Below are 26,937 nucleotides of genomic sequence, written 5' to 3'. Positions count from 1 at the left end.
GGATAGCCAGTGTAGGCTACAGTGTGTGTGAGGATAGGCAGTGTTGGCTACAGTGTGTGTGAGGATAGCCAGTGTTGGGTACAGTATGTGTGAGGATAGCCAGTGTTGGCTACAGTGTGTGTGAGGATAGCCAGTGTTGGCTACAGTGTGTGTGAGGATAGGCAGTGTTGGCTACAGTGTGTGTGAGGATAGCCAGTGTGTGTGAGGATAGCCAGTGTGTGTGAGGATAGAGTTAATGATTACACTCACCCAAGTTAACAAACAATAAAGTGAACACCAAGATGTTCATGTTCATTCCTCCTCTGGTGAAGATGTTCACCTGTTCACCACCACTGAACTAACACAAACATTGCATGCCACTGCACACATCTATTACAACTACCCGAGGAATTGTTGATGAAATTTGCAACATTATTATATCAATAATCCTAAATGCTATGTTGATACTGAGTCGTCTTTGCAATTTAAGAATTTCCGTTATCATGCAATGGAAGAATTATTGAATTCTTAATATTATTTTTTTTTTATTGTTGGGAGAGATTTGGCTGTTGATTAATGACTCATGAGTATTTAGGGAGTTAGAGTATATATATGGCACTGACTCCATGTATATACACAGGGATATATATTCCTACAGCTCTCTGAAGCATAGCAGTAAATATAAATGCTTTTATTTCTTGCTGATGAGTAAGAGTGGACATTAGGCCCAATATTTGTTGGTTTTGTATATACAGAAAACTTGAAATTATTTTCTCATTTATACATTAACACATTAATGGTAAAGAGTTTCCTTGTTCCATTTTTACTTAATGGATTGGGCTTTATTATTTAATTCTAAAAAAAGTGTTCATATTTTTATTTTTAGGCTATAATCTATATATAGCATTAACATGTCAGAACCTTGTAAGATTAGCAGGCAAAATTCGACTTAATTGCCTTGTTTCATAGAGCTCAATATACAGAATGGCTTAACTAAGCCATATATGTACTGTCAGAAATCTTGTAATAAAAAAGATTATTACCTTTCAAAATTGTTATTTTTTTTTTTTTACTATTTTTACTGTTAAGAGCAGGTCATCTTTCGATTACCTTGAGATGATTTCGGGGCTCAGCGTCCCTGCGGCCCGGTCCTTGACCAGGCCTCCTTGTCCAGCAGCCAATGCATTCTTTGTCAATTTAATAACATTCAGTTTTCCATATAGTCACATTTCTTCACAATTACAACAGCATTTTTCTTGCTTTAATAACACATAATAATATCTTCTCCTCTAAGTTTTCATAGGCTTAAAAGAATCTTGAATTCAAATTAAGAAACACTTTAAGAACAAACAAACAAATTAAACAATTCTTCTGTTTGAAAAATAATAATTCAATATAAATTAAATAATTCTGTCATTTCAGGATAATTTCAAAGAAATTCCTACAAATCCAAAAGTTAAAAAAGTTACAAATTTTAAAAGTTACAAATCCCCCCCCCCCCCAGATACTTGCAATAGATGTATAGATGTATGGATAGAAGTTCATGTAAATATTGTAACAAGTTCTAGGTAAGGTAACGGTAGCCACCTGCCACAGGTAACGGTAGCCACCTGCCACAGGTAACGATAGCCACCTGCCACAGGTAACGGTAGCCACCTGCCACAGGTAACGATAGCCACCTGCCACAGGTAACGGTAGCCACCTGCCACAGGTAACGGTAGCCACCTGCCACGGGTAACGGTAGCCACCTGCCACAGGTAACGGTAGCCACCTGCCACAGGTAACGGTAGCCACCTGCCACAGGTAACGGTAGCCACCTGCCACAGGTAACGCTGGCCACCTGCCACAGGTAACGGTAGCCACCTGCCACAGGTAACGGTAGCCACCTGCCACAGGTAACGGTAGCCACCTGCCACAGGTAACGGTAGCCACCTGCCACAGGTAACGGTAGCCACCTGCCACAGGTAACGGTAGCCACCTGCCACTGGTAACGGTAGCCACCTGCCACAGGTAACGGTAGCCACCTGTCACAGGTAACGGTAGCCACCTGCCACAGGTAACGGTAGCCACCTGCCACAGGTAACGGTAGCCACCTGCCACAGGTAACGGTAGCCACCTGCCACAGGTAACGGTAGCCACCTGCCACAGGTAACGGTAGCCACCTGCCACAGGTAACGGTAGCCACCTGCCACAGGTAACGGTAGTCAACTGCCACAGGTAACGGTAGCCACCTGCCACAGGTAACGGTAGCCACCTGCCACAGGTAACGATAGCCACCTGCCACAGGTAACGGTAGCCACCTGCCACAGGTAACGGTAGCCACCTGCCACAGGTAACAGTAGCCACCTGCCACAGGTAACGGTAGCCACCTGCCACAGGTAACGCTGGCCACCTGCCACAGGTAACGGTAGCCACCTGCCACAGGTAACGGTAGCCACCTGCCACAGGTAACGGTGGTCACCTGCCACAGGTAACGGTAGCCACCTGCCACAGGTAACGGTAGCCACCTGCCACAGGTAACGGTAGCCACCTGCCACAGGTAACGGTAGCCACCTGCCACAGGTAACGGTAGCCACCTGCCACAGGTAACGGTAGCCACCTGCCACAGGTAACGGTAGCCACCTGCCACAGGTAACGGTAGCCACCTGCCACAGGTAACGGTAGCCACCTGCCACAGGTAACGGTAGCCACCTGCCACAGGTAACGGTAGCCACCTGCCACAGGTAACGGTAGTCAACTGCCACAGGTAACGGTAGCCACCTGCCACAGGTAACGGTAGCCACCTGCCACAGGTAACGATAGCCACCTGCCACAGGTAACGGTAGCCACCTGCCACAGGTAACGGTAGCCACCTGCCACAGGTAACAGTAGCCACCTGCCACAGGTAACGGTAGCCACCTGCCACAGGTAACGCTGGCCACCTGCCACAGGTAACGGTAGCCACCTGCCACAGGTAACGGTAGCCACCTGCCACAGGTAACGGTGGTCACCTGCCACAGGTAACGGTAGCCACCTGCCACAGGTAACGGTAGCCACCTGCCACAGGTAACGGTAGCCACCTGCCACAGGTAACGGTAGCCACCTGCCACAGGTAACGGTAGCCACCTGCCACAGGTAACGCTAGCCACCTGCCACAGGTAACGCTAGCCACCTACCACAGGTAACGGTAGCCACCTGCCACAGGTAACGGTAGCCACCTGCCACAGGTAACGGTGGCCCCCTGCCACAGGTAACGGTAGCCACCTGCCACAGGTAACGCTAGCTACCTGCCACAGGTAACGGTGGCCACCTGCCACAGGTAACGGTAGCCACCTGCCACAGGTAACGGTGGTCACCTGCCACAGGGAACGGTAGCCACCTGCCACAGGTAACGGTAGCCACCTGCCACAGGTAACGCTAGCCACCTGCCACAGGTAACGCTAGCCACCTGCCACAGGTAACGGTAGCCAACTGCCACAGGTAACGGTAGCCACCTGCCACAGGTAACGGTAGCCACCTGCCGCAGGTAACGGTAGCCACCTACCGCTGGAATGGCCATACCTAGCCCCTAGTATAGGACCATACCTGGCCCCTAGTATAGGAGGACCATACCTGGCCCCTAGTATAGGAGGACCATACCTGGCCCCTAGTATAGGACCATACCTGGCCCCTAGTATAGGACCATACCTGGCCCCTAGTATAGGACCATACCTGGCCCCTAGTATAGGACCATACCTGGCCCCTAGTATAGGAGGACCATACCTGGCCCCTAGTATAGGAGGACCATACCTGGCCCCTAGTATAGGAGGACCATACCTGGCCCCTAGTATAGGAGGACCATACCTGGCCCCTAGTATAGGACCATACCTGGCCCCTAGTATAGGAGGACCATACCTGGCCCCTATTATAGGAGGACCATACCTGGCCCCTAGTATAGGAGGACCATACCTGCCCCCTAGTATAGGAGGACCATACCTGGCCCCTAGTATAGGGCCATACCTGACCCATAGTATAGGAGGGCCATACCTGACCCATAGTATAGAAGGACCATACCTGGCCCCTAGTATAGGACCATACCTGGCCCCTAGTATAGGAGGACCATACCTGGCCCCTAGTATAGGACCATACCTGGCCCCTAGTATAGGAGGACCATACCTGGCCCCTAGTATAGGAGGACCATACCTGGCCCCTAGTATAGGACCATACCTGGCCCCTAGTATAGGAGGACCATACCTGGCCCCTATTATAGGAGGACCATACCTGGCCCCTAGTATAGGAGGACCATACCTGCCCCCTAGTATAGGACCATACCTGGCCCCTAGTATAGGAGGACCATACCTGGCCCCTAGTATAGGACCATACCTGGCCCCTAGTATAGGAGGACCATACCTGGCCCCTAGTATAGGACCATACCTGGCCCCTAGTATAGGAGGACCATACCTGGCCCCTAGTATAGGAGGACCATACCTGGCCCCTAGTATAGGAGGACCATACCTGGCCCCTAGTATAGGAGGACCATACCTGGCCCCTAGTATAGGACCATACCTGGCCCCTAGTATAGGAGGACCATACCTGGCCCCTATTATAGGAGGACCATACCTGGCCCCTAGTATAGGAGGACCATACCTGCCCCCTAGTATAGGAGGACCATACCTGGCCCCTAGTATAGGGCCATACCTGACCCATAGTATATTAGGACCATACCTAGCCCATAGTATAGGAGGACCATACCTGGCCCCTAGTATAGGAGGACCATACCTGGCCCCTAGTATAGGAGGACCATACCTGGCCCCTAGTATAGGAGGACCATACCTGGCCCCTAGTATAGGAGGACCATACCTGGCCCCTAGTATAGGGCCATACCTGACCCATAGTATAGGAGGGCCATACCTGACCCATAGTATAGAAGGACCATACCTGGCCCCTAGTATAGGACCATACCTGGCCCCTAGTATAGGAGGACCATACCTGGCCCCTAGTATAGGAGGACCATACCTGGCCCCTAGTATAGGTTCTTGCTACCTGAGCTTAAGCCTAAAGGGTGTTGGGGGGGGCGTAAGATCTTCACAAAGGTATTAGGGGACCAATAAACACTTTTGACCTGTCATTTGTCACCCAACTGTCACCTTACTGTCACCATCTGTCACCTTCTGTCACCGCTGGCAGAGCACCACCTCGGAACAACGCAGATAAGAGAAGCATTATCTGCTGATGGGCGAGATTACTGTGTCTTTACAGCAGTCGGTCGACCTTGCTAGCTTGTCTACCTCACTAGAGTGGATGTGCACACGGCGTGGACACGTACATATGTACACACGCATACACACATGTACGCCACAACATATATTCAGATATGTAACTTGCAAGATTGCATGTGTGTGCAGAAACGCACACACACACCACTCCATAGTGTATAACAAATCACTGGTAACAGGGGAACTGCCAAAAATTTGGAAGACGGCTAATGTAGTCTCTGTATACAACAAAGGGGGATAGACAGGAGGCACTGAACTACAGGCCAGTGTCCCTAACCTGCATACCATGCAAGCTGATGGAGAAGATTGTGTGAAGAAAGCTAGTGGAACATCTGGAGCGAAGGAACTTTGTAACACAGCATCAACATGGGTTCAGGGATGGCAGGTCCTGCCTCACAGGGTTACTCGAATTCTACGACCAGGCAACAAAAATAAGGCAAGAAAGAGAAGGGTGGGCAGACTGCATATTTCTGGACTGTCAGAAAGCCATTGATACAGTACCACACAAGAGGCTAGTGAAAAAGTTAGAGATACAATGAACTAAACTTTAGTTTAGTTCATTTATAATGCACCCCACACCCATCTTGTGGGCGGTAGTGGACCCCATACCCATCTTGTGGGCGGTAGTGGACCCCATACCCATCTTGTGGGCGGTAGTGGACCCCATACCCATGCTGTGGATGGCAGTGGACCCCATACCCATCTTGTGGGCGGTAGTGGACCCCATACCCATCTTGTGGGCGGTAGTGGACCCCATACCCATGCTGTGGATGGTAGTGGACCCCATACCCATCTTGTGGGCGGTAGTGGACCCCATACCCATCTTGTGGGCGGTAGTGGACCCCATACCCATGCTGTGGATGGTAGTGGACCCCATACCCATCCTGTGAGTGGTAGTGGACCCCATACCCATCCAGTGGCCGGTAGTGGACCCCATACCCATCCTGTGGGCGGTAGTGGACCCCATACTCATCCTGTGGGTGGTAGTGGACCCCATACCCATCCTGTGGGCGGTAGTGGACCCCATACTCATCCTGTGGATGGTAGTGGACCCCATACCCATCTTGTGGGCGGTAGTGGACCCCATACCCATCTTGTGGGCGGTAGTGGACCCCATACCCATGCTGTGGATGGTAGTGGACCCCATACCCATCCTGTGGGCGGTGGTGGACCCCATACCCATCCTGTGGGCGGCAGTGGACCCCATACCTATCCTGTGGGCGGTAGTGGACCCCATACCCATCCTGTGGGCGGTAGTGGACCCCATACCCATCCTGTGGGTGGTAGTGGACCGCATACCCATCCTGTGGGCGGTAGTGGACCCCATACCCATCCTGTGGGCGGTAGTGGACCCCATTCCCATCCTGTGGGTGGTAGTGGACCCCATACCCATCCTGTGAGTGGTAGTGGACCCCATACCCATCCTGTGAGTGGTAGTGGACCCCATACCCATCCAGTGGGCGGTAGTGGACCCCATACCCATCCTGTGGGCGGTAGTGGACCCCATACTCATCCTGTGGGTGGTAGTGGACCCATACCCATCCTGTGGGCGGTAGTGGACCCCATACCCATCCTGTGGGTGGTAGTGGACCCCATACCCATCCAGTGGGCAGCGGTGGACCCCATACCCATCCTGTGGGTGGTAGTGGACCCCATACCCATCCTGTGGGCAGCGGTGGACCCCATACCCATCCTGTGGGTGGTAGTGGACCCCATACCCATCCTGTGGGCGGTAGTGGACCCCATACCCATCCTGTGGGCGGTAGTGGACCCCATACCCATCCTGTGGGTGGTAGTGGACCCCATACCCATCCTGTCGGCGGTAGTGGACCCCATACCCATCCTGTGGGTGGTAGTGGACCCCATACCCATCCAGTGGGCAGCGGTGGACCCCATACCCATCCTGTGGGTGGTAGTGGACCCCATACCCATCCTGTGGGCAGCGGTGGACCCCATACCCATCCTGTGGGTGGTAGTGGACCCCATACCCATCCTGTGGGCGATAGTGGACCCCATACCCATCCTGTGGGTGGTAGTGGACCCCATACCCATCCTGTGGGTGGTAGTGGACCCCATACCCATCCTGTCGGCGGTAGTGGACCCCATACCCATCCTGTGGGCAACGGTGGACCCCATACCCATCCTGTGGGTGGTAGTGGACCCCATACCCATCCTGTGGGCGGTAGTGGACCCCATACCCATCCTGTGGGCGGTAGTGGACCCCATACCCATCCTGTGGGCGGTAGTGGACCCCATACCCATCCTGTGGGTGGTAGTGGACCCCATACCCATCCTGTGGGTGGTAGTGGACCCCATACCCATCCTGTGGGTGGTAGTGGACCCCATACCCATCCTGTGGGTGGTAGTAGACCCCATACCCATCCTGTGGGCGGTAGTGGACCCCATACCCATCCTGTGGGCGGTAGTGGACCCCATACCCATCCTGTGGGCGGTAGTGGACCCCATACCCATCCTGTGGGTGGTAGTGGACCCCATACCCATCCTGTGGGCGGTAGTGGACCCCATACCCATCCTGTGGGCGGTAGTGGACCCCATACCCATCCTGTGGGTGGTAGTGGACCCCATACCCATCCTGTCGGCGGTAGTGGACCCCATACCCATCCTGTGGGCGGTAGTGGACCCCATACCCATCCAGTGGGCAGCGGTGGATAGGTTACACCGCCCCCCCATCCAGTGGGCAGCGGTGGATAGGTTACACCGCCCCCCATCCAGTGGGCAGCGGTGGATAGGTTACACCGCCCCCCATCCAGTGGGCAGCGGTGGATAGGTTACACCGCCCCCCATCCAGTGGGCAGCGGTGGATAGGTTACACCGCCCCCCATCCAGTGGGCAGCGGTGGATAGGTTACAATCACTTAGTTACTACCTACAGTTAGCAAACTGGGGATATTTGGCTAAAATTTCTGGTAGCAGATCATTTTGAATGAAATATTTACACATCGCTGGAACATTGGTTATAGAATTGTCTCTAAATTCACGCATCTTTTCGCACTCCATCACATAGTGACGGAGGGTGTGCGAATAATTTTGTTGACACAGTTTACATTCCTACTAACATTGATGAAAACTAGAGAAGACTATACTGGCTTTGGAAAAAGTCTCTCTCTCTTTCTCTCTCTCTCTCTCTCTCTCTCTCTCTCTCTCTCTCTCTCTCTCTCTCTCTCTCTCTCTCTCTCTCTCTCTCTCTCTCTCTCTCTCTCTCTCTCTCTCTCTCTCTCTCTCTCTCTCTCTCCAAACACATTCTTTGTTTTGTTATTTAATAAAATACAGAATGACTGACAACAGTTGTTAAGCCATAAGCAGTATCTAAAGTTACACTCCACAAAGATATCTTAGAAGATACTGACACAGTTTGAGACTTCACAAGTAGTTACGTTAAGTAATAGTACAGTATAGAGATTGAGATGGAAGTTTGAGTTGATTATAAGTGCAGAGCTGACTGTAAGGGCCCCTCGGCTTGTCTCATGTCACAGAGCCAGTATTAGTAACTTGTATACCACATACACCAGCATTAATGGCTTAGTTTACGGTAAACAATAGCTTGACTACCTTGTTGGCAAGGTATTGAAGGTGTACGATTAGGTTGGTATACCATTAGGTAGCTACTCACTGAATTACTATACAGAAATAGTCATCCGTCACTCATCTGTCGCTAAACCATCTCACCCGTCTCAAAACCGTACGAAAAGCAACTCCCTGAATCGTCACATTTTCCATTACTAGAGTGAGTGGGAGGGGGGGGGGGGACGGGGTGGAGGGGGGGGGGCAGTGGTGGGGGGGGATAGAGGAGGACAGAGACCAGGAGAGACAGAGAGGGTCGCCCACACACACCTCTTCAGAGCTCACACATAAGGCACTCTTGGCACCGGTGGAGGAACACACTTGGCACCGGTTGCTGGCACGGGTCCTGTGTCACCCTTCACCACATACCCTTAGGGGTGAGTGCACTTCCCCCTCCCCCACCCCCCTTACCCATTATCTTGCCCCCTTGGCAGGTAAGTTCTGGTAGGTAGCAGCCTACCTCAAGAACGGCGAAGAAGGTTAGGTCGAGAAATAGAAACAATTGAACTCAAGCTACAAGAATCATACAAAACCCAGGAGAGGCAAAGAGAGCAAAAGGCCATCAGTGAAATAGAGAGAAATCCGAAATATTTTTTCTCCTATGCAATATCAAGATCAAAAACCACATCTAGTATCGGGCCCCTGCGAAAGGGAGATGGAACTTTCACCGATGACAACAAAGAAATGAGCGAGTTACTGAGGAAGCAGTACGACTCTGTTTTCAGCGAGCCATTAAACGCACTAAAGATCGATAACCCAAATGAATTTTTCATGGATATGATACCAACATTAAATCATATATCAGACGTCACCCTATCCCCACTGGATTTTGAAGAAGCCATAAACAGTATGCCTATGCACTCTGCACCAGGCCCGGATTCTTGGAACTCCATATTCATCAAGAACTGTAAAAAACCACTATCGCAGGCCCTCCACATTCTGTGGAGACAAAGCCTAGATACTGGCGTTATCCCTGATATACTAAAAACAGCAGAGATAGCACCACTTCATAAAGGAGGAAATAAGGCAGAGGCAAAAAATTACAGACCGATAGCACTAACATCACACATCATAAAAATCTTTGAGAGAGTGCTAAGAAGTAAGATCACAAAATACATGGAATCACAGCATCTCCATAACCCCGGACAACATGGTTTCAGAACAGGGCGCTCTTGCCTGTCGCAGTTGCTGGACCACTATGATATGGCATTAGATGCTATGGAAGACAAACAAAACGCTGATGTAATTTACACAGATTTCGCAAAAGCTTTTGATAAATGTGACCATGGTGTTATTGCACATAAAATGCGTTCAAAAGGAATTACCGGGAAAATAGGCAGATGGATCTACAATTTCCTGACCAACAGAACCCAATGTCTAATAGTCAACAAAATAAAATCCAGCCCATCAACCGTGAAGAGCTCAGTCCCCCAGGGTACTGTGCTTGCTCCAGTACTTTTTCTCATCCTCATATCGGACATAGACAAGAACACAACCTATAGTACTGTATCATCCTTTGCAGATGACACTAGGATTTTCATGAGAGTAGACAACATAGAGGACACGGCAAACCTCCAGTCAGATGTAGATCAGGTCTTTCTATGGGCTACAGAAAATAATATGGTGTTTAACGAGGATAAGTTCCAGCTCATGCGCTACGGAAAAAATGAAAATATAAAAACGGAAACCACGTACAAAACTCAGGCAAATCATAACATAGAACGAAAAGGCAATGTAAAGGATCTGGGTGTACTTATGTCGGAAGACCTTACCTTTAAAGAACACAATAAAGTAGCCGTCACAACTGTAAGAAAAATGACAGGTTGGATAACAAGAACTTTTCACACTAGAGATGCTATACCGATGATGATACTCTTCAAAACGCTTGTGCTCTCTAGAGTGGAGTTCTGCTGCACAATGACAGCACCTTTCAAAGCTGGTGAAATTGCTGACCTGGAGAGCTGCAGAGATCCTTTACTGCTAGAATCCACTCAGTAAAACATCTAAACTATTGGGACCGACTAAAGAGCCTAAAACTGTATTCTCTTGAGCGCAGGCGGGAGAGATACATAATAATTTACACGTGGAAAATATTAGAGGGGCTGGTCCCAAACCTGCACACAGAAATAACATCACATGAAATAACCCCCCCATGCACCCCTGCTCTCTCCCCCCCCCTGCTCTCTCCCCACCTCCCCCCCTGCTCTCTCCCCTCCTCCCCCCCTTCTCTCTCCCCCCCTGCTCTCTCCCCACCTCCCCCCCTGCTCTCTCCCCTCCTCCCCCCCTGCTCTCTCCCCACCTCCCCCCCTGCTCTCTCCCCTCCTCCCCCCCTTCTCTCTCCCCCCCTGCTCTCTCCCCACCTCCCCCCCTGCTCTCTCCCCTCCTCCCCCCCTGCTCTCTCCCCACCTCCCCCCCTGCTCTCTCCCCACCTCCCCCCCTGCTCTCTCCCCACCTCCCCCCCTGCTCTCTCCCCCCCTTCTCTCTCCCCCCCTGCTCTCTCCCCACCTCCCCCCCTGCTCTCTCCCCACCTCCCCCCGTGCTCTCTCCCCTCCTCCCCCCCTGCTCTCTCCCCACCTCCCCCCCTGCTCTCTCCCCACCTCCCCCCCTGCTCTCTCACCCCCCCCCCCACCGGCTGAGATAACTGCGTGAGAGAGTACCTAACTGTCAGAAAACAAAGGGAGTGACGGAGAGGTGTCAAGTTGGGCCGCAGCACGCAGGGTGCCACAAGGCTCGGCCAGTATTGAGGCAACACACAACACGAACAGCAAGGTCAAATGAACTTACAGAAGGGTAGGGTTGCTGTGAGGCGGTCCTCCCCACCCTCCCCGACTCCTGTCACCACTACAACTCACCTGCAGGACCTGTGGTGGCAGCTCCGAGGGCATGGAGGCAGGGATGGCGATGCCCTCCTGCTGCTGCTGCTGCTGCTGCTGCTGCTGTAATTGGTGCTGTTGCTGAATGTGTTGCTGTTGCTGCAGCTGCTGTTGGTGAAGGTGGTGTTGCTGGCGCATGCGCGAGGCTGCTACATCCCTGGCTTCCTGCTGCTGCTGCAGCTGCTGCCGCATCAGCTGCTGCTTCATCTGCGTCCTGGAGGTGGTAGGCAGCACCTTGACGTTGGAGGGCGGGCTGTGGGCAGAGAAACACCCGTCACACACTCAACATAAACATTACTACCTACGGGCTCGCCATAGCCCGTGCTACTTGCAACTTTGCTCCAGGCAGCGAATCTTTAACAACAACAACAGCCTCCTACACAGCAAGTATTGGTCATCATAAAAGGTGCCGTCCTCCGGGCAAAGTGATTACACCGAGACGTTAACCACTCTCTCAGACCACCTGGATAGTTAACTAGATATTGGTGATGGTCTGAAAGCATATTACGGTTCTAGTAATAGTCTACGTGTAAACTAGTAATTGAACCTTTCTTCTAACCAGAGAATATTCTCAAGTTATAACTATATTGTATTGTAAATTGATGGTTTAAAATATAAAGTCACATAAAATTATTTTCTGTTATGCATTTTACGGTCTAGGTTTTCTTTAATGCGAAAATATAGGGAATACTCAAATAACTTTCAAGCACAGAAGCCTGTCCTAAACAGAGAAGTTTCTCAACTTATAACTTCATGTTATTTTAAGTGTTGTCTTTTAATGCTTTACTTAAGGTAGTAATGGAGAGGGAGGAGACAAAAGCAGTAACTACACAGTGATTGTAAGTGATTACCTCCAGCGCTCCTCCTCCCCGAGCAAGGGTCAGTACTTGTCCTCAACGTTCAAAAGTCGACGTTTTACTAATGTTTGTAAAATAGAGCAGATGTGACCAGATGGTGACGTTAGTGTGGGGTGTCACGGGTGGGATACAGCTGTATAACATTGTATAAGATACATAGAGGTAACAAGAGAGAGGGGGGGGGAGTTAGTTTAGTTCATTTATTATGCACCCCATACCCATCTTGTGGGCGGTAGTGGAAAGGGTTACAGAGGCACATAATGGGCTCAGGGACTGAACCCCACAATTCATTTAGCTAAGCAAGTTACAATCTTGATGAGCTAGTTACAAAATTCAATATAAGTCATCACATCAACAATGGGTTCGAGATCGACCTCAAGTACAGGTTCTAAATTAAGCAACTGACATATGTGGAGAGCTAGTGTCACAATTGATATGTTTGTCCTGCACACCGCCCCCCATCCAGTGGGCAGCGGTGGATAGGTTACACCGCCCCCCATCCAGTGGGCAGCGGTGGATAGGTTACAATCACTTAGTTACTACCTACAGTTAGCAAACTGGGGATATTTGGCTAAAATTTCTGGTAGCAGATCATTTTGAATGAAATATTGACACATCGCTGGAACATTGGCTATAGAATTGTCTCTAAATTCACGTATCTTTTCGCACTCCATCACATAGTGACGGAGGGTGTGCAAATAATTTTGTTGACACAGTTTACATTTGGTCAGGTCTACATCGATGAGGAGGGGGAAGACACAATAAATTTTCTCTGAATGCTCCCTGCTTACTTCCCCTAGGCTATGGGTCCTCCTCCTAGGCTATGGGTCACCACAACTGCACCATAGGTAATACTGTGACGTGCTTATCTCTGAAGCTAGACACAGACATAATGAAATAATCAATGATGGAGTCAGAGTTTGTCTCCTGTGGATTCCTTCCCATATTGGTCTCCGAATGCATGATAGAACTGATGAGTTGGCCAAGACATTTGCTCGTAAAGAGGGAATTGATTACCACCTTGGACTGCCTTTGAGCAGCCTGAGGGCAGCAATATCCCAGGAACATCAACTAAATCTCGTAGACTTGAGGCAAAGTGAAATTCACACCAGTTACTCCATCTATCATCATTCTATTATGCATGAAGAACCGCACGTCTATGGGTCATCCAATAAGGGGCCGGATTCAGGAAGGTACTTACGAAGGTTTTTCTTCTTAGCTACGAATGTTTTCCTTCTTAGCGCCTTCGTGGCGGCTACGGCGGTATTCAGGTAGCTACACTAAGTGGAAAAACCTTCGTAAGTTCATTCCGGGATTTAAGTGTGGTTTCGACCACTCGTAGCTTTACGTAAACTGGATATAAGTCATTTTTTCTCTACTACATAACACTGGGATCGATTTTAAGATTTTGGAACATAAACTAAAGATTATAAAAATTGAATCTAGTGAAGAGGAATCCTTCGTGTTAGTTATATATGCATTCTCTGCTTGAAACTTTGAGTAAATATGTCTTTTATGATAGTAGAATTAGTTTTATAATAGCAAGATATTATACCAGTAGTTATTAAGTAAATAAACACTGGTGAACATGAAATATGAGAGAAGGTGATGAGCCCTGCCTGATGGGATCATTTACTATCACCAAATGCTCCTGTTCACCTAGTAGTAAGGGTGTACCTTAGCTATACATACCCATTTCTAATTTATTTAGTTTGGTTTTATTTTTAAATTAAATCTGGGTGAGACATAAAATAAAAATATGCTGCACAAATGATGTTAGGTAAGGAGAAGGGTAAAAATGTCATAAACTTTATTCATTGAATACTTAAAGCTATAATTATGACTATATAGATTATTAAAAAAGAGAGAGGGAAGTAGGGGTCCAAGACCTCTTCCTGTTATACAATTTGGGTGTGGAACAAGTAATTATCAACAGAAGGCACCATGCCGGGAAGGCTATGTAACAGTAAGGCAGTGAGGTGAGGCAGCTACTTATTTGAGAAATGCTTATTTTATTTACCTTATAAGCTGAGGCAACTTATTTTATTTGAGGAATACTCAGCTGATTCCTCTACATTTAGCATGGAACAAATTTGTGTCCAAGACCTCTTCCTGTTACACAATTTGGCTGTGTAACCAAACTAGAAGGGCTCTACAAATCAAGGGACCCAGAATGTGGAATGACCTCCCGAATCATGTCAACGGCTGTACCTCTCTCAACCAGTTTAAGAGTTAAACCAAGTACTGCCCAATTAACTCCATGTAACCTAACTTACCTCCTAAATGTCAACCCATGTCTTGCTATTTTTTTTAAACAACGCTGTTCACCAACATGTGCAATTGCTGATTTATGCTATGTTAACCCCCCTTTTAGTATTTTTTATTCCTTCTTTCAACACAATTTATACCTAATCCCGATTACTATTAAGTTTTAGTCTGTGTTTTTTCCCCCACACCTTGCCCGAAATACTATGAGTATTAGTGGCTTTAGGTATTGTATGTACTAGCTCTGTCTATAAATCCAACATTATGTTTGTAAATCAACTGTATGTACTTTTCCTGAATAAAATGTATTTATTATTTATTTTTTAATCAGTAAGTATTAAAAGAAGGCACCAAGCTGGGAAGGCTATGTAGCACCATTGTGTGTAACAATAAACCAAATTTTTTTTTTAACAAATAATGCACCTGTATGGTAAAACAAATCCTGTCAGCTGTAAAAATATTGATGCAGTTATTTAAATGAAAAATATAATGAAAGAAATATTATTGGTTTATTTTTATCCTATCTTTTTGTACTGTACAGTATATCCAAGGAAGTGAAAAATTGAGACATAATGCACAATTTAATGAATGATTAGCATGGATTAGCAGTTCAAAAGAAATATGTCTATTACATATCAACATGAGATCTTAATGATCCATGGTCAACATGATTTAATAAGGATAATACAGTACTGTATTTGTAATAATACAAACTATAATTTAAAATCTTTATTACTAATTTTTTTTATTAAGAAGATTAGGTATACACAGCAATGTGCTGCTACCCTTTTCTATATGGAATATTACACAGTGTAGATAAAAAACTAGCTATAAGTTTATCTAATACTCCCATCTCACAGGATGGTTAGACATACTGTACATGGAATCAATTTAGAAAATACCAGCCTCAATACAAAAAACAAATCAACTCTGACTAAACAACTCTAAGCAATTTTCACAAGAGGTAAGCACTGAATCATGGAAACATTATATTATAATTACTCTCACCAGTTTCTAACAGACTCCTCTCAAACAATGTATTTTTAAACATGTTTAGGTATACACAGCAATGTGCTGCTTCCCTATTCTGTATAAAGGACCACACAGTGTAGATCAAAAACCAGCTACAAGCTCATCCAACATCCTCACCTCACAGGATGGCCAGTCATACATGGAATTAGGAGAGAACAAAATACTTAATGCTGATCTATTAGCCTCCACTGGCAAAATCTGGGTGCAGCACAAGAATATCTTCCAATATTCCTGAGTATATGAAGTAATTACAAAGCTCAAAATACCTCATACCATTTGGTATGAAGTCACTGATAACAGGGCAATTACAGATATAGTGTTGGAGAGTATGTTCTCTCAAGTTGGACTGAAAACAGATGTTTTTTTTCCCACCAAGAGGGCTATAAACCCATGGAACCGCCTACCCGCTGAAGTGCCAAATTCCAAATGCCAAATTCCAGCTAAAAAATATCATTAAGACAATTGGCGGGCCCTTTAACAAGCCGCCGGCTTTCTGTCCTCTTCGAGGTCACTAGATAGTTAGTGGCCCTTGGGTAAATTCAGTAAATATATACAATAATTGTCAGCGCATCTTCCGAGCAACAAGGACAGATACACAGTATCTCTTAGAATTACGTAGGTAAACAACAAATGTAACATATTTGTTTACTACAATGTCCGTGCTGGCTGTAGAAGTTGAAAAAACATTGTTTTACTTCGAAATATACTAATTTTATAAGAAAATTCGACGTAAATAGGAGGCAGTAGAGCTCCGATAAGCCAGCGCTAAATCTTCAATATGAAGAAAGTTGCTGTTCTCTGATTGGCCAAACGAAACACAGTAGTGACCTCTATCGGCACGCAGGTGAACCAACAAATTTCTTCCTAAGTGGACCTTATTGAATCGCACCTAAGCATCTTCTTAGGGCGCACTTAGGAACCTTCGTAGCAGACCCACTTACGAAGAAATACACAGAGCTTCCTGAATCTAGGTCCTGGTTAGCAGACTTCTAGATGTTGCCACTGCTAGGCTTAGGCTCGGCTACAAGTACCTCTGGGAGTTTGTAACATCTGCTGATGTAGATTTGACTAAATGTAAACTCTGTCAGCAGAACTATTCGCATACTTTGCGTCATTATATAATGGAATGTGAAAAAATCGCGGAATTTAGAGATAACACCATCAATAGTGTCCAAGAAATGTGTAAGTACTTCATTCATAATGATGTGCTGCCCGAAATCTTAGCGAAGTATCCAAAATTTGCTTCACATGACTGTAAAGCTGCCGCCCAGTTGGGTGGGTGTGGAGCACATGACTGTAAAGCTGCCGCCCAGTTGGGTGGGTGTGGAGCACATGACTGTAAAGCTGCCGCCCAGTTGGGTGGGTGTGGAGCACATGACTGTAAACCTGCCGCCCAGTTGGGTGGGTGTGGAGCACATGACTGTAAACCTGCCGCCCAGTTGGGTGGGTGTGGAGCACATGACTGTAAAGCTGCCGCCCAGTTGGGTGGGTGTGCAGCACATGACTGTAAAGCTGCCGCCCAGTTGGGTGGGTGTGGAGCACATGACTGTAAAGCTGCCGCCCAGTTGGGTGGGTGTGGAGCACATGACTGTAAAGCTGCCGCCCAGTTGGGTGGGTGTGGAGCACATGACTGTAAAGCTGCCGCCCAGTTGGGTGGGTGTGGAGCACATGACTGTAAAGCTGCCGCCCAGTTGGGTGGGTGTGGAGCACATGACTGTAAAGCTGCCGCCCAGTTGGGTGGGTGTGGAGCACATGACTGTAAAGCTGCCGCCCAGTTGGGTGGGTGTACTCACCTAGTTGTGCTTGCGGGGGTTGAGCTTTGCTCTTTCGGCCCGCCTCTTAACTGTCAATCAAGATTTTTTTTTTTAACACACCCCCAGGAAGCAGCCCGTGACAGCTGTCTAACTCCCAGGTACTTATTTACTGTTAGGTAACAAGGGCATCAGGGTGAAAGAAACTCTACCCATTTGTTTCCCGTCATCGCCAGGGATCGAGCCCCGGACCCTCCTAGGATTACGAGCCCCAAGCGCCGTCCACTCAGCCACAGGTGCGGACATTTGATCATAAGAATCTAGAAGCTTCCGGGATAATAAAAAATATTGTTGGAACCGACAGCTTCCAGTGACGTATTTTCAAACTCCTTAATAAACGCCAAATTATAGTATTAAGTGCGGTCAATAATGTTTAAACCTACAAGGTGTTTATCTTGTGGTATATCTTTATCACAATAATCACTCGCTAATCAGTCTATATAAAGAAATTCATTTTATAATCATTGCCCGAAACGCTGTGCGTATTAATGGCTTTAGGTATTGTATGTACAGCAACATACCTATGCCTATGTTGCTGCCTATGTATGCTCTATCTATAGATACATACAAATGTATGCATGCTCTATCTATAAATCCAACATTATGTTTGTAACTCCTCTTCTATATATGTACTTTTACCTGAATCAAAATTTGAATTTGAATTTGAATTGGCGGCCCCGCCAGTGGGACGGCCGCCGGTGGCGCCGCCAACTGCCACTACCGGAACATGCCGTGTTGACATGGAGGCGACGCACGCGTCTGTGTGTGTGTGGTGTTTGAGGACAGTTTCAGGGGACACTACCGCACTAATTTCTTATCTAATCACCAGTAATCACTCCCTAGATATTCGGGGAGTCCCTGATGTATAATCTAAGCCAGAATTCGTGCATAAGAACCCCATATTAAGAGAAGTGAGAGTGAATTCATGTACCCAGAGACTTGCCACACTTCCACCATCATTTAATCCTTTGCAAACTGCAAACTCTACTAGGCACTTAAATCAACATCAACATCTGTCTTATCTTTATCAAAAATAATACGGAGCCTATCTCCTGAGAGGTCATAGTCTGACAACTTACCAGATTAGGCTCCGGTTCTCAATTCAGGATGAGTTATTAATGGCTTTAGAGCGTAGATTGGCCATTTACATGCTAAGACTTTAATATGTATCTATATATAAATTGAGAGTCGTTAGGGAGCGAGGCAGCGCCTCACCAATTAGTGAGTTGAATTACTTTCTTCAGTGAATGAGCTTTTATTACTGAATATTAATATAAATCTGAACATCTCTATATTGTGTATATAATTCAGCATAAATTTGTCATATACATTCATCTTAATTTATCAAAATAGTTTATTTTATTGCATATAACCCATGTACCTATCTTGAGGTTATCTTGAGTTATCTTGAGATGATTTCGGGGCTTTTTAGTGTCCCCGCGGCCCGATCCTCGATCAGGCCTCCACCCCCAGGAAGCAGCCCGTGACAGCTGACTAACACCCAGGTACCTATTTTACTGCTAGGTAACAGGGGCATAGGGTGAAAGAAACTCTGCCCATCGTTTCTCGCCGGCGCCTGGGATCGAACCCAGGACCACAGGATCACAAGTCCAGCGTGCTGTCCGCTCGGCCGACCGGTCCTAGTTCAACATTGATAATGATCGGTACCATTGTTTATAATTATAGAACTGTCTTATCAATTTATCCTTCTATAACATATACAAGGTATATCTGTTGGAATACCGGCAGGTATATGGTGGTTCCACTGTCAATGACCTAGTTCAGCCCTTAAGGACCCCTGACCTGCTACAGCCCATTACAGTAGAGGACACTGAGGAGAGAGTCTTACAACCCAGTACAGGAACTTTACTTTCACCTATGAAATACCTTATTGGGTTATCTTATTATTAATTATTTACACTAATTATTCAATTGTACAGTTTTTGGTCTTGTGTAATTCTCTTCGTTCATCGATCCCAGCATTCTCCCACCATATATATATATATTATATATATATAAATATATATATATATATATATATATATATATATATATATATATTTATATATATATTTATATATATATATATATATATATATATATATATATATATATATATATATATATATATATATATCAATAAGATATATAATATACTTATATAATATATATATATATATATATATATATATATATATATATATATATATATATATATATATATATATATATATATATATATTATATATTAGTATATTTTGGTAGCAGTCTTTCCTGTAGACATATATTATTAAATATGACCGAAAAAATAAGATTAATAATTCTAACACGAATTTTCTCAATATTTTTTATGTTTCTTTTCACTGTCGATGGTAATTAAACAGAGTTTAAACAGCTTTCATTTTATATACCAGCACTTGGGTGAGGTGATATGTTGGAACAGTTTTGGATGAGGTGAAAACAAACTTTCAACACAAGACAGAACACGAAACAATGGGTATAATATTGGGAAAGTTAAAGGGAAGAATGGAAGTAACTACAAAGGGCCTATTGCCCCATATTTCTTGATGCTTCTATATTGGTACGGAGTCTTGAAGTGGGTAGAATATAGTTGTGCATTAATTGGCTGTTGATTGCTGGTGTTGACTTCTTAATGTGTAGTGCCTCGCAGACATCAAGCCGCCTGCTATCGCTGTATCTATCGATGATTTCTGTGTTGTTTGCTAAGATTTCTCTGGTGATGGTCTGGTTGTGGGAAGAGATTATATGTTCCTTAATGGAGCCCTGTTGCTTATGCATCGTTAAACGCCTGGAAAGAGATGTTGTTGTCTTGCCTATATACTGGGTTCTTTGAGGCTTACAGTCCCCAAGAGGGCATTTGAAGGCATAGACGACATTGGTCTCTTTTAAAGAGTTCTGCTTTGTGTCTGGAGAGTTTCTCATGAGTAGGCTGGCCGTTTTTCTGGTTTTATAGTAAATCGTCAGTTGTATCTTCTGATTTTTGTCTGTAGGGATAACGTTTCTACTGACAATATCTTTCAGGACCCTTTCCTCCGTTTTATGAGCTGTGGAAAAGAAGTTCCTGTAAAATAGTCTAATAGGGGGTATAGGTGTTGTCTTAGTTGTCTCTTCAGAGGTTGCATGGCGTTTCACTTTCCTTCTTATGATGTCTTCGACGAAACCATTGGAGAAGCCGTTGTTGACTAGGACCTGCCTTACCCTACAGAGATATACTAATATATATATATATATATATATATATATATATATATATAAATATATATAGGGCCATCATAATATATATATATATATATGACCCAGTGACATCCACTGGGGCCTCCGCAGCTCTGGTAGCGTTTGTAGGGTCCCTCGACCTTGAAGACGACGATATGCAGCATCCGGGGGAGCCATGTGGGGCACTGGTGTATACTCACTTGATATCTTCTCCTACCAGGGAGAAGATATCTATCTTCTCTCATAGGGAGCCGGTCGGCCGAGCGGACAGCACACTGGACATTGTGATCCTGTGGTCCTGTGTTCGATCCCAGGAGCCGGCGAGAAACATTGGGCAGAGTTTCTTTCACCCTATGCCCCTGTTACCTAGCAGTAAAATAGGTACCTGGGTGTTAGTCAGCTGTCACGGGCTGCTTCCTGGGGGTGGAGGCCTGGTCGAGGACCGGGCCGCGGGGACACTATGAAGCCCCGAAATCATCTCAAGATAACTCAAGAAGATAACCACCTTACCAACCTTGAGGTGATTTCAGGGCTTAGCAACCCCGCGGCCCGGTCGTCGACCAGGTCTCCTGGTTACTGGACTGATCAACCAGGCTGTTGGACGCGGCTGCTCGCAGCCTGACGTATGAGTCACAGCCTGGTTGAACAGGTATCCTTTGGAGGTGCTTATCCAGTTCTCTCTTGAACACTGTGAGGGGTCGGCCAGTTATGCCTCTTATGTGTAGTGGAAGCGTGTTGAACAGTCTCGGGCCTCTGATGTTGATAGTTCTCTCTTGAACACTGTGAGGGGTCGGCCAGTTATGTCCCTTATGTGTAGTGGAAGCGTGTTGAACAGTCTCGGGCCTCTGATGTTGATAGTTCTCTCTTGAACACTGTAAGGGGTCGGCCAGTTATGTCCCTTATGTGTAGTAGAAGCGTGTTGAACAGTCTCGGGCCTCTGATGTTGATAGTTCTCTCTTGAACACTGTGAGGGGTCGGCCAGTTATGCCCCTTATGTGTAGCGGAAGCGTGTTGAACAGTCTCGGCCTCTGATGTTGATAGTTCTCTCTTGAACACTGTGAGGGGTCGGCCAGTTATGCCCCTTATGTGTAGCGGAAGCGTGTTGAACAGTCTCGGGCCTCTGATGTTGATAGTTCTCTCTTGAACACTGTGAGGGGTCGGCCAGGTATGTCCCTTATGTGTAGCGGAAGCGTGTTGAACAGTCTCGGGCCTCTGATGTTGATAGTTCTCTCTTGAACACTGTGAGGGGTCGGCCAGTTATGTCCCTTATGTGTAGCGGAAGCGTGTTGAACAATCTCTGGCCTCTGATGTTGATAGTTCTCTCTTGAACACTGTGAGGGGTCGGCCAGTTATGTCCCTTATGTGTAGTGGAAGCGTGTTTAACAATCTCTGGCCTCTGATGTTGATAGTTCTCTCTTGAACACTGTGAGGGGTCGGCCAGTTATGTCCCTTATGTGTAGTGGAAGCGTGTTGAACAGTCTCGGGCCTCTGATGTTGATAGTTCTCTCTTGAACACTGTGAGGGTCGGCCAGTTATGTCCCTTATGTGTAGTGGAAGCGTGTTGAACAGTCTCGGGCCTCTGATGTTGATAGTTCTCTCTTGAACACTGTGAGGGGTCGGCCAGTTATGTCCCTTATGTGTAGTGGAAGCGTGTTGAACAGCCTCGGGCCTCTGATGTTGATAGTTCTCTCTTGAACACTGTGAGGGGTCGGCCAGTTATGTCCCTTATGTGTAGTGGAAGCGTGTTGAACAGTCTCGGGCCTCTGATGTTGATAGTTCTCTCTTGAACACTGTGAGGGGTCGGCCAGTTATGTCCCTTATGTGTAGTGGAAGCGTGTTGAACAGTCTCGGGCCTCTGATGTTGATAGTTCTCTCTTGAACACTGTGAGGGGTCGGCCAGTTATGTCCCTTATGTGTAGTGGAAGCGTGTTGAACAGTCTCGGGCCTCTGATGTTGATAATTCTCTCTTGAACACTGTGAGGGGTCGGCCAGTTATGCCTCTTATGTGTAGTGGAAGCGTGTTGAACAGTCTCGGGCCTCTGATGTTGATAGTTCTCTCTTGAACACTGTGAGGGGTCGGCCAGTTATGCCCCTTATGTGTAGTGGAAGCGTGTTGAACAGTCTCGGGCCTCTGATGTTGATAGTTCTCTCTTGAACACTGTGAGGGGTCGGCCAGTTATGCCCCTTATGTGTAGTGGAAGCGTGTTGAACAGTGTCGGGCCTCTGATGTTGATAGTTCTCTCTTGAACACTGAGGGGTCGGCCAGTTATGCCCCTTATGTGTAGTGGAAGCGTGTTGAACAGTCTCGGGCCTCTGATGTTGATAGTTCTCTCTTGAACACTGTGAGGGGTCGGCCAGTTATGCCCCTTATGTGTAGTGGAAGCGTGTTGAACAGTCTCGGGCCTCTGATGTTGATAGTTCTCTCTTGAACACTGTGAGGGGTCGGCCAGTTATGCCCCTTATGTGTAGTGGAAGCGTGTTGAACAGTCTCGGGCCTCTGATGTTGATAGTTCTCTCTTGAACACTGTGAGGGGTCGGCCAGTTATGCCCCTTATGTGTAGTGGAAGCGTGTTGAACAGTCTCGGGCCTCTGATGTTGATAGTTCTCTCTTGAACACTGTGAGGGGTCGGCCAGTTATGCCCCTTATGTGTAGTGGAAGCGTGTTGAACAGTCTCGGGCCTCTGATGTTGATAGTTCTCTCTTGAACACTGTGAGGGGTCGGCCAGTTATGCCCCTTATGTGTAGTGGAAGCGTGTTGGTACTGTTAGGTACACCACTCTGGGGTACTGTTAGGTACACCACTCTGGGGTACTGTTAGGTACACCACTCTGGGGTACTGTGAGGTACACCACTCTGGGGTACTGTTAGGTACACCACTCTGGGGTACTGTGAGCCAGCAGACTGTTTGTACAGTACTCCAGTGTTCCTGCCCAGGTTAATCCTGTCATATATAACACCTTAGTCTAGACAGACACACACAGACACAAGTGAATATCAATTATGTTTAATATTCCGAGATTAAACGAGCACTCAGAATTAATACTCTGACGAGTGTGTGTGTTTGTTCCTGATGGGTGGACGTAATGTCTGAGTGGTCAAGTACAAGACTGTAGGCATGGGTTTACCTTGAAAGGGATACTTGACACAAAGTATACCCTTGTTAAGACCCCAGGTAGCCTGGTGAAGCGAGTCTACCAGGCAAGACTTATTCTGCCCACCTGACCACAGATTAAGATGTCGGAGGAAGGAAATGTATCAAGTTATAGGTCAGTGACTTTAAAGAGTACAAGCAGAGGATGAGCATCTTATAAAAGTTAGAGAGAATACGATGTCAACATTACGTGACGTGACGTGACGTTAGGGGACGTCGTAACGCCTTGAGTGGCGTTACTGCTTACAACTGGTGAGAAGCTGTCGAGGACACGAAGTACGTCATTTGTCAGTGACTATGAGGATATTAGAAGCGACCTGAAGCCTTGATGGTGGTTGTGCCTGTGTGTACTCTAATGTGTTATATCCTCGCGTGGGGGAAGTAAGCGGGTGTGTGTGTGAAGCCTGCCAGGCGACGTTGTGTGCTCAAGTCATGACTGAAAGAAGCTTGGAGAGGCAGTCCTAAAGGATTTTGTTGGACGACCAAGAGTAGCGCCGTGTTGGGGGGGGGGGGCCAAGAGTCGTCACATCCTAAAATTCTGCGGTTTGTATGGGAGAAGTTAGCGGAGGAACTTCGGTCGGAGGAAGATCATATACTGAGCTCCAGGTGTGTAGCTGAACTTCGTGGTAGTGGAGTCACATGTTTCTTTTGTGAAGCCGCGTCGTGGATCTTGACAGACACTTGAGTGGGACTTCAGGTGCAGCAGATATAGCAAGACTGCAGGAGTACCAACCTGATTTTGCGGACCCACACACATGTTCTTAGTGCCAGGCCTCAGGAAGTAGAATAGAGAATCGTATGGACACCTTGATAATGTATGAGTACTTTGATCGCATATTGGCATGAAAGATATTTGTTAGAGATATGTTTATGTGCCAGGTATTCCATCTTAAGCAGTGAGGAGGCAGTAGGTTATGGACCAAAATTGAGCAGCAGTCTAATAAATATATTTATTTGGTGAAGTCTGGATATAATATTGGAGTGATACTGGTTAGTAGCAGCCTGGGGGTGCTGTACTGTAATTATATTATATATATGTATATGTATATATATATATATATATATATATATATATATATATATTCGTTTCTTCAAAATCACTAATCTCCGAAAGTTCTTCACCGATTGCTTTGAAATTTTGACACGCCTCTGAGCAGGTTTTGATATATATACTATATAGATGTCACGTCTGTGACGGTAAAAAAAACATGCTTTTTTTGAAAAACTGTGTTTTTCTATGTTTTTCATGTGAGGGGAAATCTTCGAAACTTCTTTACCGATTGCTTTGAAATTTTGAAACAAAGTTGCATTTAAATAGGCAGTTGTTTTATATAGCTACTATATAGATGCCGCCCCTGTGACAGGTAAAAACATGCTTTTATGAAAAAACAGCGCCCTCTGTTACCTATAACAGCAACACATCTTATACTAAATAGGTCAGGATTCCATTTCAATGTTTCCAATTGCAATGATAAATTGAATTTTCATAGATTTCGATTTATTTTCATTTTGATTTAATTGTTTTGTGTGACATTGCGTTGTAATTGAGCTGTGTTGTTTACCATGCTGTTCATTTCGAAAGCATAGTTTATTTTTTATTTTTTTTTATTTTCTCATTTCGTTTTTTAAACTGTTCTACTTATTTTTCAGTGATGAGAACATCAGATCATTTGGGAATGCATCGGACGAGGGAGTGGGGAATGATGGGGAGGACGAGGGAGTGGGGAATGATGGGGAGGACGAGGGAGTGGGGAACGATGGGGAGGACGAGGGAGTGGGGAATGATGGGGAGGACGAGGGGACGGAGAAGGGTCGGGAGTTTTAGTCAACAAACCAGACAATATATATCTCCACAGACAATGGAACACCATAAAATATTCTATACCCACAAGCATTGTGAAATTAAACATATCAGAAACGTGCACTTTCTCTTTTCTTTCTTTTCCATTTAACCAGAGTGAGCCACAGCAACTCGTGGCCGGGTACAGCTAGTGTGTGTGTGTGTGTGTATATACACACGATTATATGTATATGTATACGTTTTCGTATGATAAATGTTTGTCTGATGACAACTGATTTTTGCTCTGGTCCTAGTGAGGTTTCTTGGACAGTGAGAGAGAGAAACGGTTGCAAATTGATGGACAGAGATCAGTAACATCTATAAAGGGGATTTGAGGGATCATCCCATAATAAGGAGAGAGTAGGGGGAGTCACGGCGGCTCGAGAGGGGTGTGCACTCATGACCAATAGGCCAGTGTTGGAGCCGCGCCCCCAAATAAAAGTGACGTTGAACCCTTCTCTGAGAGTATGGTAATTACAAGATGATCTCACAACTTATTATATGTCCTCCTGTGGCCATTGTTGATGACTTGATGACTGAAGACACCCGTGGACGATCATATTTTATCAGGGAGTGGTTGGGGTCTCTACTTGTTAAACCCCCGAATCCCTGATACCCTGCCAGGGATACATGACACAAGTATCCCCCTGCCAGGGATACATGACACAATGTATCCCCCTGCCTCAGGTCAGTCATTCAGCGAAGCAGTTCAAGGTGCTGGTTGCACCACTTAAGTAGTTAAACTACTGGTCACTGTGAATCACTTGCCCCACAGAGACGTACAAGCGATAGTTATCGGTGAATAGTGTGTTAAGGCTGGATTGTTATAGATCATAGAGGCACTCCGCCGCCCCCCAGCTGCAAGGCCTGCACGTTGAGTTAGATGACTTAATACTTAACAAGAAGGGTTTATAAAGACCGCTCCCCTAAGTGGGCCAAGCACTAGGCGGCCGACCTCAACACCGTCGCTATGGTGAGTTATATTTCTGCCCGAGTGATACGCTAGAGAAATCAACGTGCTGGATTAAGAGCTGCCAAACCTTATATGAAGCACAAGTTCCCTCTCATATACAGTATGCA

At 46.4% G+C, this 26,937-nt stretch overlaps 1 protein-coding gene across 1 annotated transcript in view; it reads right to left on the bottom strand.

The window, feature by feature from the left end:
• Positions 1-26,937, bottom strand: part of LOC123751648 (transcription factor SPT20 homolog) — a 71,317-nt gene that overhangs the window by 8,413 nt on the left and 35,967 nt on the right. The window contains exon 2 of the mRNA XM_069322230.1: positions 11,647-11,920. Within this exon, the coding sequence (XP_069178331.1) occupies positions 11,647-11,920 (274 nt within the window). The remainder of the gene's footprint in view (positions 1-11,646; positions 11,921-26,937) is intronic.

The sequence above is a fragment of the Procambarus clarkii genome, chromosome 1 (genome assembly GCF_040958095.1).
Source record: "Procambarus clarkii isolate CNS0578487 chromosome 1, FALCON_Pclarkii_2.0, whole genome shotgun sequence".
NCBI lineage: Eukaryota > Metazoa > Arthropoda > Malacostraca > Decapoda > Cambaridae > Procambarus > Procambarus clarkii.
The sequence above is the reverse complement of the archived record's forward strand: the minus strand, read 5'-3'. Positions and strand labels throughout refer to the sequence as shown.